Source organism: Monosiga brevicollis, genomic scaffold (assembly GCF_000002865.3).
Source record: "Monosiga brevicollis MX1 MONBRscaffold_24 genomic scaffold, whole genome shotgun sequence".
NCBI classification, from domain to species: domain Eukaryota; class Choanoflagellata; order Craspedida; family Salpingoecidae; genus Monosiga; species Monosiga brevicollis.
In genome coordinates, this window is record NW_001865061.1 from 547,988 (window position 1) to 560,994 (window position 13,007).

The 13,007-nt window shown below is 58.1% G+C and overlaps 1 protein-coding gene across 1 annotated transcript; it reads left to right on the forward strand.

Annotated features, from left to right (window-relative positions):
* Positions 1 to 408: 408 nt before the first annotated feature.
* Positions 409 to 2,449, forward strand: MONBRDRAFT_28221 (uncharacterized protein; the record flags this gene model as incomplete). The annotated part of the gene is made up of 7 exons (XM_001748589.1): positions 409 to 536; positions 623 to 769; positions 1,049 to 1,271; positions 1,383 to 1,779; positions 1,896 to 2,089; positions 2,206 to 2,258; positions 2,326 to 2,449. The coding sequence occupies 7 exons, from the start codon at positions 409 to 411 to the stop codon at positions 2,447 to 2,449; spliced, it is 1,266 nt and encodes a 421-aa protein (XP_001748641.1).
* Between the last annotated feature and the right edge of the window lie 10,558 nt (positions 2,450 to 13,007).

The window sequence follows — 13,007 nt, forward strand, 5'->3', positions numbered from 1 at the left end:
GCTGATCTTGCCCCCCAGTCCTGATCAAAACGTGACCTCAGCCCCTCGCTGGCCCGCCTAGTCCGCACAGACGCGCCCGCACACTCCTCGTCGCATCTACATGATGAGCAGTAGCAAGCCCACGCCCCCGCGGCGCAATAAAAAGGGCAAGAAATACCTCACGGATGGTAGCTCATCCGAACCAGAGTCCAATCCCAGCAGCACGGCCACATCTCCGCGCTCTCTCCGAAAATTGGTTCGAGGCACCACCACAGACCTGCGCAACACGGCCAGCCCCAAGAGCAGCCCCCTCCTCAAACGCTTCAACCTCTTTTCCAACCGGAAAAAGTGCGGCCCGCACCATCCCAACTCCCGTTTTCACCCTCGTCTCGCCATCCCGCCCTCCCAATGCAACACGCCACCCTAATAATGCCCGTCGCTCCCGCTGCTTTAGAAAAGCTCCTGCTGCGCCGGGAACTAGCGAGCGCCCACCCTCGCGCTGGCGCCGGGCCAACAATAGCAACACTTCGATTAAACCGCCCCCCGAACCCCCAAAGGTTGGTGGTCCACCCTGTTGTTGACACGCGAAGATTGCATCACATGACCAAAACCGCGGTGTTTCGGCGCACTAGCGCGCAAACAGATTTGGACATCAACAAAAGCAACAACCCCAGTGCCACCCCCCCACCTTTCTCAGCCAACAAAACCGCGCTCTCCCTCACTTGCCCGCTTGCTCCGCGCCGCCGCAGACCCACGACTTTGAGCCCCACGATGTCAAGCTCCCAACTTGGTGTGACTATTGCGATGACCTCGTTTGGGGCCTGTTCCGCCCTTGCGTCCAATGCAGCGTGTGCGGCTACACGGCCCACGGAACTTGCGTCGAACACGTCGACCTTCAATGCCACTCGCAATCCTCCCCAGCACAATCCTCGGCCGGGTCCTCCTCGGCCAGCGCCCCTGGCGTGTTGACGCCGCAAGGCAGCGCTAATACCCTCACAGAAGCAGAACAGCCTTGCCCCACCACAACCCCCACCAACACTGGCCCTGCTGTTCGGAACCCCCACATTAGTCGCCTCGAGCGTAGCATTGCCTCCGTTTCCTCCATCAGCTCCATCCTCAGCTCGCAAGACGAAGGTACCACCACCGAGCAGCAACGCGCGCACCCCAAAGCCTCGCAGCCCGACGTACAGGTGGGCGGCCATGGCCTCCTCTCCTATCTCTCCGCCGCTGACATCCGTGCCAAAATCAACGAATTCAACGCCACCGCCACCGATGAACAGCTAGAGCTTCTGGTACGACCCCTGCCGTCGTCATCATCTCTCCGTGACCTTGCCCAACCCCTCCCCGGCTTCTCCCCTTGCTCTTCCACTGCTCATTCAGTCCGCAACCCTGCTGGTACGCAGGATGAAGTGGGTGATGACAAGAGCTTCAAGGGTTATATTCGCGTTACCCTCAACCTGACCCGCCCCATTCGTGTCTCGCGCGGAGACTTGAGCATCAGCATCTCACCCGAGAACACGGACACAACGGGCAGCCCCGAAGCCAGTCTACCCTCCCCCGGAATAGGCCCGTCCCGCTTCTTTCGAACCGGTTCTGGCGGGGGCAGTGGCCCTTACACCCCGTCGAGCGCCGCCTTTGACGCCGATACCTCCTTCTTCTTGCCCAAAGAGGTTTCCAAGGGTCTGCATGTCACGAGTGCCACCACCTCGCAAGAAGTCATTTCAATCCTGCTCCGCAAGTTCAAGGTCGTCAGCAACCCTCGAAAGTTTGCCCTCTACGAAATGAACCTTCTCACCGGAGGTGGGTGCTGCCGCTTTTGCCATTCCGCGTTGACTCGTGTCTTTCGCTCGCTGCCGTATACGATGACCTGCCTCGCCTTGCTCCGCTCCACCACCATTGGAACCGGCTCTGTGCAGAAAAACGTCGTCTCCGACGATTCGAAGAACCCTTGGCCCTCAAACTCCTTTGGGGCGGCAAGAACCGCGATCTCATCCTCTCGCTCGAAGAGTACAACAAAGACCAACATTTTCGCTGGGAGGAGTTTACCGACACGGAGCTGCACAACTTTTTGCGGATCCTTGAAGAGGAAGAGCAGGCTGCCGTCTGCGTCGTACGTCGCACCCGCGCACCCTGGTTGCAAACCGACCTGCGCTGCCCACTCTGAACTTGCTTGCCCTTCTCACTCGTGTCTCGCTGGTCGCCTCGTACCGCGACCCCAATGAGCAGGTGACGGCCAGCTACGATAAGCGCCGTGCCGAGTTACAACGCCAAATCAGCATGTTACAAGGGCCTGCCCCACCTCTTTCATCCTAACGCCCCTCGTCGCTTCCTGCGTCTCTTTTACAGTGGCTCCTATCCTAAAATCGATTTTATTCACAGTCAACCAACGATAGTCAACCTACGACGAGTCATTTCCAGCATGGCATGTCCAATCCTGCGCCTGCGCCGCAATCTGATCACATCCCCATGATTGCAGCGCTTCTTTTCGCATGGCAAGCTTCAAAAACATCCCAGATAGAGGTGTTCGCATGATAGCAACAATGCTCTCCGCTCGGGTGGCCTGCTGGTGCAGCGCATGACGCTTTTTCCACACACATACACACACACACACACACACACACACACACACACACACACACACACACACACACACACACACACACACACACACACACACACACACACACACACACACACACACACACACACACACACACACACACACACACACACACACACACAGAGAGAGAGCACGCGGGCGCGGGCGCGGACAACTTTGCTCCGATTTGATTTTTGATAGTTTTTAAATTTTTTGAACAATCAATTTCTGCTATGTGATGCTACTGTACACAATCCGCGCTGGGTTTTTGAGTTCATGTGTGCTGCCTGCTGTTGTCGCCTCGACTATTAGCTTAAGACCGAGTGTTTTGGCGGCGACGTGCCTGGGTATCAGCTCAAATTTGATAGACGTGAACCAAGAAGTCATAAATCACATCTCTCATCCAAAAATTTTCAAGGGTGTGGAGTGGCGGACAAGGATAAAGAATATACAAGAAAACCCGGTCGAGATGGCGACGAGCCGCGGTTGGGGTTCAAGTCCCAAGACTATGGCTTTGAGACAGAGGCCAATTGTGCCAAGGCATCCCAGGCGTCGCTTTCCGCTTCCACTTGGGCTGCGTCGGCCTGCAGTCGCGCTTGGTCAGCCAAGTCCAGCGCCGTATGATCCAGACTGGATGCTACGGGCTGGGCGTCCACGTATAAGCCGCTGCTGCGATCCACCCCCTCATACGTGGGGTTGTTCCGGGCACTCCGAGGAACCGGTTTGACATCGAGATAGCCCGGTGCCCCCTGTGGACCGGGCTTCACATCCAGATAGCCCGTTGCTTGACTTCGCGGCTGTACATCGAAATACGCTCGCTGCCACCGGCGCTGCTAGTGCCGCGTCGCTGACAGCATCCAAATCAAGCACATCCAGGTCCTCTCCGTCACCGCTGGTCGTTCCTCGCCGTGACACATCAGCGACTCGAACGGCACCCAGCATATCTGAAAATGTCACGACCTCAGGCAATGGCACAATCTCAAGGAGGTGGGGCGACTCTCGCCCCTTATACGTCGGCAAAACCGCCGTCCGTATTTTCTGTGCTAGCTCTTGCGCCTACACCACACATCACAGCAAACTTCAAAGTAAGAGAGCACAGCCAAGCCAAGATCGACCAGGCAAGTCATCGATTCGCGCGTCCAAGCATGCCAGTCGACAACAGGCGGTGTCGCGTATACCTTTGAAGCGCTGACGGCTTGAATCACAAGGCAAGTGAATCCCGTATCGCTGCACAGGTCAGTCTCCCGCCTGGCTATCACGGCCACGTCATCATTGCGAAAATGTACGCCCACCACGGTGCGAAGATCCATGGTATCCACCTACCCAGCATACAAACGAATTCAGAGGCGCTTCGTGAGCGGGATCCACACCGGTTCCTTCGGGGTGTGTGTTTTTGGTTTCATTCCACATGTCAATCCTTTCCAAGCCTAGCCAGAATGCCCGCTTCTGGCCTGCGTCACATGAATGCAAACCTCATGAAAGTCATTGGCATTCTTGAGAACGAGCCGCCCCTGCGGTACGATCATGCAGTAGACGGGCTCCAAATCGAGATATTTGCCCTGGTAACAAGCTGCACGGAGCTGGTCCATGGCGTTTTCGATGAGATGCCGACCCAGAGAATGAAGGTCAACGTCTAGCCATCGGCCAATAAGCGCAGACCGCATAAGCAGGCGAGGTGATGAGATAAAATCAGGCGCCAACCTTCTCAGTACGTGTCAGGTTTGATTCAAACTCACCGTCCACGAATGCGCGCCCCAGGTGGTACGCCGTGACACTGGTGTCCAAATCCTCGTGGAAGTGGTCACGTGAACGCTCAGGTTGGTCCAGGTCCCATACGGCCTCATCATTGTGGGGCACTTGCATGTGTGTGGCGGTGGCTTCCTCAAAACTGGGTGGAGTGTGATATGCCGGCAAAGCCTCTTGACTCGGTCGCCGTTGCTCCGGCTGAGCTGTGGCACAAGGTGCGGCTACTTCAGTTGGATCCTCGGGCATAGCGTCTGCCCAGTTCTCCGTCTGATGGGCCACGTTGACAGCGTGCTTGGCAACGGCTTGCTGCAGCTGCAGGGCTGACTCGGGGCTCTGGCATTGCAGATGATGGACCTCCAGCAAGTCGGGCATGTTTTCATCCTGCTGACTAAGCGCCAGCAAGGTTCCCCGAGCTTGACAATCAAAAACCAACGCCGGGTTCAGGCGCCAATCCTGGGTTGGTCAGCCAAGCATGCCCAGGAACAAAGTGAGATGGGCGCGATTAGAAGATACTTGGCAAATCAGTCACCCCTGGGGCATTCGCGCCCGCGGATACATAAACGAACATACCGGCTGTGACGTGTCTGTTGGCTGCAGCAGGAAGCGAGATGGTCCGATCCGGACTACCAGCTCCAAGTTGGTTCTGCCTGGATGGGGCAAAGCAAACACGTCTTCGCCCTCAAAGTGGCTGTCTATCGCGTCTACGCAAGGACCCATAGTTATGAAGGTGAGCGAGCGTGCCTCAAAAACCCCCGAAACACGTCTACAACATAAAACTGCATTTCAGATGGCTTACCGATGAGAAGATGACGCGCACTAAAGACCGTATCATTGCTTTCCAGCAGTTGCACCTCGGTATACACTGTCTCTGCTCGGGCCACGGGGGTCCCAAAATCGAACGTAGACGGTCCCATGTCTCGCAGAACGGCGTAGTGTGACGCGTCGGTGTCCTTTGCCGAAGGTGGCGCATCAGTCAAAACCGTCTGGGTTTCCAGGCGGTCAGACTGGGAGCTGGACAGCATCACAGCCGGCTCGTCGAGGGACAGCGTATTGATGCGGAGTCGGTGGGTGGCGTTATTCAGAGCACTCGACAGCTTCAAGATGCCTCGCCGCACCTCGTCGTCCGACGCATGTCCCCAGGCAGATGAATTGGCAGCCGCCGCCTCCGCTTGCGAGAAGGTCGTCTCCACATTTTGATGCACTTCCACAGGTGGCACAATCGTGCTGAAGGTGGTGATGGTGCTCAAGCCGCGCGAGTTGAGCAGGTCGTCAGCCTCATCCGTCTCAGCCACTGGGTTGTCCCTGTCCACCGGGCTGCCAAAGGTCGAGCGCAGCGAAATTGTGGGCAAGCGATGCACCTCCGCACTATAACACCCATGCACCAACACCAAATGAGTATGCTATCTGTGTATCCATATGATACGAATGTCTTTCAACAGCGACAACAACAACAGCAACAACAACAACAACAGCAACAACGACACAGACAACAAAAAACTCGTCATGATGCACTGATTACGCCGCCCCAGCCAGGAAGGGCAGGCGGGCCCACAAGCAGTACAAATAAAGCGGCACAAGATGCCCACACGAAAGCATACGAAAGGACCGAGAACCTACTAGTCGGTCGTCGCGATGGTAGCCTTGCGCCGGCGACGCTTTCGATAGACGACCAGCGCAACACAGAGCACGAGAACCGCACTGGCAACCGCCAGGATGATGGCCAGCATCTGTTTACTGGCGCCACTGTCAGCCTGACTGTTTCCCTGCCTTGCACCCACGGTGGTGCTTGCCTGCATTGTGGTCGGTGCCGGGGTTGTGGATGACGGTTTGAAAGCCGTCTGGGTCTCGCCTAGAACTTCCAATTGAAGGGCCCCGGCTTCAACGTAGATGTCAAAAAGGTCCGCCGTGCGTTTCCGTGAAAAGCTTAGCAAGACCCCGATGCTTCCAGCAAAAAAGTGCACGCTATAAACGTCATGGCCGGGCACGTAGTCAAAGTCACCTTCACGCAAAAGCTGGTCCAATTGCGCCCTCATGCCCGCCAGGGCAGAAGCGTTGCGCGCCAGCGCGGCATAATCACCCGCCAATAAGAAGCTGACATTATACTCGCGAGGTTGCAAAGCACACGCCTCGCGCAAAGCCTGGCCAGTGTACGTAGCCAGCGGGCGAAACTCCACTGAAACTCCACTAAAGTTGGTTCGAGCCAGTGCCACCGCTTTGAGAGGTGAAAAGCAAACCGTCGTGCACGCGCTCGCGGGGTAAGGCGCCAGACACTGTGCCTCGCAATGATCGCGAATGCCAACCATGATGCGCTTCTGGTTGTATCGAGTCTCATCATCCACAAACACGGCCTGCACCAACCCGAGGCCAATGGTTCCGAGGCTTTGAACGGCGTCGACCTCCACGGTGAAGGACGACACAAAGTTGCGGCCGTTGGCGCTGTCAGCCCGCAAGTATACGGCCCCATCCGTCGCCACTCGAACCGTCTCTGAGCTCGCGCCCTCATGGCTGGCATTCTCGGCATCTGGCGCGATAAGACCAGCCTCGCCGAGTACGAGGTGGTGCAATTCAAAGTCACCGTTGAGCGGCAGTGCCAAGTTACCCGCGGCTAGGGCTGTGCTGGCAATCGTGAATTCGCAACGCAACTGGTCAGCACTTAGTTGGCCGCCCACAATCTCGGGCACAGTCACAAATTGTTGTGCGCCCACCACCACATCGATCATCATGGAAACATCATTCTCGTCGAGCACCGGCACGAGATCCAATTCAAGCCGCAAAGCTTCCTCGGCTGTCATCAAGGTGGCTGGATCCACCTGCTGCTGCAAAGCCATGGCAAGCCGCGTAACCGCAGCCCCGGCATCGTTGACATTAAAGCACCCATCTTGATTGAAGTCGCCCAAAAGGTGCGCGTCCGGATCCCCACACGAAGAACGTGCAGCGCGACCTAGGTCTACCAGAGGTTTCGACCGGCGTCGACGACTGTCGTTTGCTGCAGCATTGATTTGCACGATCATTGTGGCTGCGATGGAGTCTCGGTTGTTGTAGGTGCCAATCGGCTCCTGGGCTGTGCTCCCATCCGAGGTCGCCAGCGTAAATAGCGTGACCACGCGTGCCACGACATCAAGCAGTGCTGGTTCTGCCGTCCCAGCCGCACAAACGAGGCGAGCAAACTCCACCACCGAAGCGGTACCGCCCGAGCCTACGCCGGCAATTCGAACCGTATGCTCTGCGCGGTTGATCAAACTGCTAAAATAGCCCGTCCAACCATGGCCGGGTAGAACCTCAGAGCACATCAGCAGATTGGCATCAAAGGTCAAGATGACATCGATCGGTCCGAGTGGGGCTCCACCTGTGTTGACGCGCAAGGGAATTTCAACGTTGCCCGCGCTGTATTGCAGGTGCAGGGGAAGGCCAACTGGGCTGCCCAAGTCGATGTCCCCGACCTCTGGCGCCAGATTGCAAGCGAATGTGGCCGCGTAAATGGGTTCTGTCAAGTTCCCGGCCGCAAACACGCGCAACGTGTGCCATTGCGCCCCGTTGGCTTGAAGCACGACGGAGCCCAGGGCCTCGTCCACGGACGCCGCACCATCACCCTCAATCGTAAAGGCTACAACATCTGATAAGGCCGGCCCCGCGCTGCCCCCAAAGTTTGGATAGAGGCGGGCGTCAGAAAACAATAAATCAAAGGTCGGCTGTGTAATCGTGCCAACCACCCCGGTCATCGTAGACGGGAAGGACCAAGCAGACACAGCGACCGCGTGCACCATGTCTGCGCTCACCGCAATGGCCATGCTGACATTGATGCGTGCATCCAGCGACGCTCGAACGTAAGCTGTAGTCAGCGGGCTTGAGGCAGAGGCCCGCCGAACAATTTGCGCATCCAGCGCCACGCTCGGATCGAGCAGTGCGCCTCCCTGTGCATCAACCACGCTAAAGAGCAACAGGGGGTCCGCATCTACAACAATCTCGGCCTGATTGCTGAGAATCAGCGTAGTGTGGACCTCTGCTGCCTGCCAATGCGGCGAGGCTCCATATCGATGTAGCACATCAACTGGTTGACGACCCGCAAAGGCTGGATAAGGCAGAAACTGGAGCGTGAGGTGCTCGCTGCGAACGATGCGCACGGTGGCTGAGGCTGTGACGTTGACGTGCATGAAGCTGAGCGTTAGGTTGACCTCGCCTGTGTACCCGTGTACATTTGCCAGCACTTGAAGCAGCCCATCCACGCGCTCAATGCGAACGAGTGACGCGTTGCTTGATGTTACTTGAGCCCGAGGATCCATCGTCATATCCTGATTATAAGTGGGAAAGTGCAAGGTGATACCAAGCACTCCCTCTGTGGCCAGTGGGCCACTGTTGAGCCGTGCAACCACGTCGCCAACAACCGCAAGCACGGCTGGTGCAGACAGGCTTGCTCGGTCCGGATCTGGTAGGCGTACGTCGACCAAGGCTGGCGCAACCGTGGCAAGCGTGCGGTTGCAGACGGGGGGCTGCCACGTCACGGCCAGCACGTCTGCATCCGCTGCCGCGCTGCTGGAATTGCGGGCCTCAAGAAACCACTCGTTATTGTGAAACACACGAATTAACGCCGGGTTGAGGGATGACACGACAATCCCGTCGTCTCCGTCGAGTCGCTGCTCGGTGTTATCACTAAAACGAGCCCGAGTGCGTATCACGGCCACCTCACCCTCCTGTGTCAGCGTGGCCGTGGTGTGCGCCACCAGCACGGGCGAGGTATCTGCAGTGCACTCGCCCACGACGTCCACGGTAGCAGCCGCCAGCACTTGGACCGAAAAAGCATCGATATGCACATCCGAATCACTGACCGATAGAGCCACATCCACTGCCGAGGCAGAAATGCTGGTGTCCGGCTGCACGCGCAGCAGAGTCTGGCCTGAACGCAAGCCCCGCACTACATATCGTCCGTGCACCAAACCCACCGAGGCCACGGCAGGCTCAAGAACAGTTGGTTGGGGCACGAGATGCGTAACATCCACCGCTTTTCCATTAATCGTGGCCCAGGCACGCACAATACTGGATTGGTACAAGCCGCTGCAGCCGTCTATACGGTTGAGAATTGCGTCGTCCAACACCAGTCGGAGCGTGCCTGGAGCGGGGCCCAACACGCGCAGCGTGCGCTGAGCCATCAAGGTGCCCAGCGTGGCTTGCACCTGCACCCCCGTGGCTACGGTGTTGGCAGTTGTAGCCACACTGCAATCAGCCATCACCAATATGCCGGTCGTGTTGGCTGAGCACGTGGAGCTGGAGGAGGCCGCAAAGACGGTGCCATCGGCCCGGTAGGCCTGCACTGTGGCTAGTGCCGTAGCCGGTGCAGCGGCATCAAGAGCAGCGGTGTTCAGCACTTGATCTCGATCAAATGCCAAATGCAAGGATCGAAAAGCGCGCGTCTCCACGATAATCGGGCCCACTTGCCGATCCTGTCCTCGCCAATGGAAGAGTGCGCGTCCTTCTAGTTGAACCGGGTTGGCATTGGCGAGCGTTATGCTGCCTGTGTCAAAATGCACAAAGGCATGACCTGCGCTCGGACCAGCAGTGATGGTAAGGGTGCACAGCCTGATGGGGGAGGGTAGCCGGTCCTCGTTCAGACCAGAACGGTCTGCCAGCGTAGCCACAACTGCTTGCGCCTGTCCATCCCCAGCAACCTCGCCAAACCAAGTGGCCGCGTCGAGGGTTAAGGCCATATCAACGAGGGTGTCAGCCTCGAACCGCAATGAAAATGCTCGCACCATCATAGGAGGATGAATCATGACGTCAATGACAGCCACATCTCCAGTAAAGAGTGGTGCATCGCGCATGCGCAACGACACGAAGCCTTCTGGTGCCGGAGCGACTGTGGGCTGCTGCAGGACGGTGAGGGTGGTCGGGACAGTGAACGGCGGCAGCGTGTCTACCGAGGCCATGACCACGAGCTCACGCTCACTGGTGAACCAGGATGCAGGGATCTGGAAGGCTACCTTGCACAAGCCTAAGGAGCTAGCCGTCACGGTGCAGGCAGCACTGGTGCTGAGCGAGGGACCCCCCGTTGTCGTTGACGCCGTAATGGTTACCAGCGTCGAGGCGACGTGAGCTTCGTCACGGGCGCCGCGCACCTCGACGGCTAGCGAAACAGTGGCCGCATCGTGATATACCATTGGGTTGCTGAGCAGGATGGCGCGAACGGAGGCGGCTGGGACGCGTTGGTCGCAGGCCACGCTTGCGCTGGCTCCCAGCTGCCCAGGCAAGTTGGTGGTAAAGGAGGCGGTACCACCAGCTGGCAAAGTAGCACCAAGGTGCACCAGCTCGACTCGCTCAAACTGTTCGGTAAGGTTATAAGATACAGCTCGAATAAGGCCGGCGGGCCCATGGTCCACTGCGGTCAAGCCCAGGTCAAGGGCGCCCGGAGCCAGGGGCGTGACTGGAGTAGGAACAGTGGTAGAGGGCATCGACGTGGGTAAAGCCGTCGTGGTGGGAGATGATGATGTGGTCACAGGCACAGTGGTGGAAGAGGCAGTCTGTGAGGAAGAAGAGGATGAAGTGGAAGTGGACCCGGTGGTGGACCCGGTGGCGGACCTGGTGGATGTTGTGGTCAGCAGCGTATCAGTAGGCATCACGGTGGTCGAAGTGATTGTGGAGGATGGGTTTGTCAACGTGCTGCTGGGACAGGTAGTCTCCTCGAGCGTTATAATATGCAGCGGTGAGTAGCCGTTGGCTCGATACAGCGGCAACGCTGGTGTGCCTGCACGCAGAGTTAAAAAGTTGGCCGTAGCATCCAGAACACCGTATTGGTAGGGTGTATCAATCACGTTTGTGATCAAACCGCCCGTGAGACGATCGACAAAGGTTTCGCCCTGTGCATTGGTCGTGCCGTGTAATACGGAGAGACCGACTGGGCCGTCCAGTGACCCCGTTCCGCGCACCTCGTATCGTCCCGCGCCAACGAAAGAAGCCTGCAAAAGTCCACCATTGAAGCCATCGCCCTTACTAAAGTTGACACGAAGCCCCGTCGTCACGTCAAGGGCTGCAAACTGGGAGGGGGCGAAGCTGCCTTCAAGGTCAAAATAAATGAGGGCGTCGTCGGGGGCCCTGACCACGTCATTCAAGCCACGATCCATGGCCAGAAGCTCGGCCCGAATTACCCAGCTACAACCTGCGTCCTCGGGCACGGCCCCTGCCGGAATAAAGGTGAGGTTGTCTATGAAATACAAATTTCCCAATTGAAGTTTATTGAGGTGGTTGTTGTCTTGGCCGTTGATGATACCATTTCCGTCGGCATCCATAGCGGCCGCAAGGGCGGCTGGAATATTTGCAGGGACACCACGGGCCAAGAGCTGCAGGTGGCACTGTACATCCCCGACATCAAATGCGCAGTCCCCGTCTATATCTCCGGGTTGGCGCTCAGTGGGGCAAGGCGTGGAGGGCCAAGCGAAGCTGCAGTTGGCAGCAAGCCTGGGCACCGCACGGCGCTCACGGGGCCGCGGCTGTCCCAGGGGCCGTGTCACGGGAGCCGTTGGCGCACCAAGGAGGCGCCGGCGTCGCCGATCAGCAGCCTCATGCACTTGCACAGACACGGCCCCTGCCACAAACTCGACGGGTTTGCTAATGAGATCAATGCTCGAATCCTCTGTTTTGGCTTGCACCAGACGAGCCGTGAATGCTGCGATGCCCGCCGTGTGTGCGCGGAACCTCAGCTTTGCTAGTTCTGGCAGGCCGGCCAATGGCACTTCCGGGATACCGGAGATCACGGCAATACCAAGCTCGTCTCGCATTGTAAAGGTGCCTGACCCAAAACTGCTTCCCGGTTGAGCCGATTCGAGTTCCACAAGGGAAGGATCAAAATCAACCTCAAGGACAAACGAACCGAGGCGAGGTACACCCGAGCCAACACGGAAGCGCACTGGCATGGTTAGGGTGGCGCCCACCGCTACGGGCGACAACGGCAAACCGGATGTGGCCCCCAGGTCTCCATCGAGATGGGCTGGGTGCAGATTGGTTGGCACCGTGAGCAGGGCTGGCAGAGCTGAGGACGAGGCGCCTGCGGGCGCCACCAACAGCTGTACTGGTGCATAGTCGTTGGCGCGCAAAGTCGTGATGCCCAGCGCGGGATCGATCTCCACTGCCGTGGAGCTTGAAGACGCAAACGTGAGCAGGTCAGGATATTGAAGGGCAAGTGTCGAGCCTGTGAACAAGTTGGCATACGTCAGGACCGTGCCGTCAGACCAGGTTGTGTCGACGATAACCTGAGCTGTATCGTTGACCTGGCCCAAATAGGTGCCGGACAAGCTGATGGGGCCGGCGCGCAGGGCTGCATTGCTGAGAGCAGCCAGAGTCACCTCATCGTCACGCACCTCAACCTCGTGCTGCTGGCTCATGACCGTCTCAATGGCGGCACCAAAGCCTGCAAGGCCCGCACTGAGGGGTTGGATGCGGCCCGTGTTAACGTCGAGGGTGGCTACTTCGGGCGTGAGTGCCATGACTGTCACGTAGCTGGCTGTCAAGCTGACGCTCTGGCTTGCACCATCAGAAAGGCGTGCCGTTGCCGCCAGCAACAACTGCTGACGTGTGCCACCGGTGTCGGCCAAAACCAAACTCGTGTTCTTCGGGACGCTGTCTGAGCCCGAGTACACCGGATACGGCGTCGTGGATAGATGGAGCGAGGCCAGGGTGACCACTTGAATCTGTACCGTGG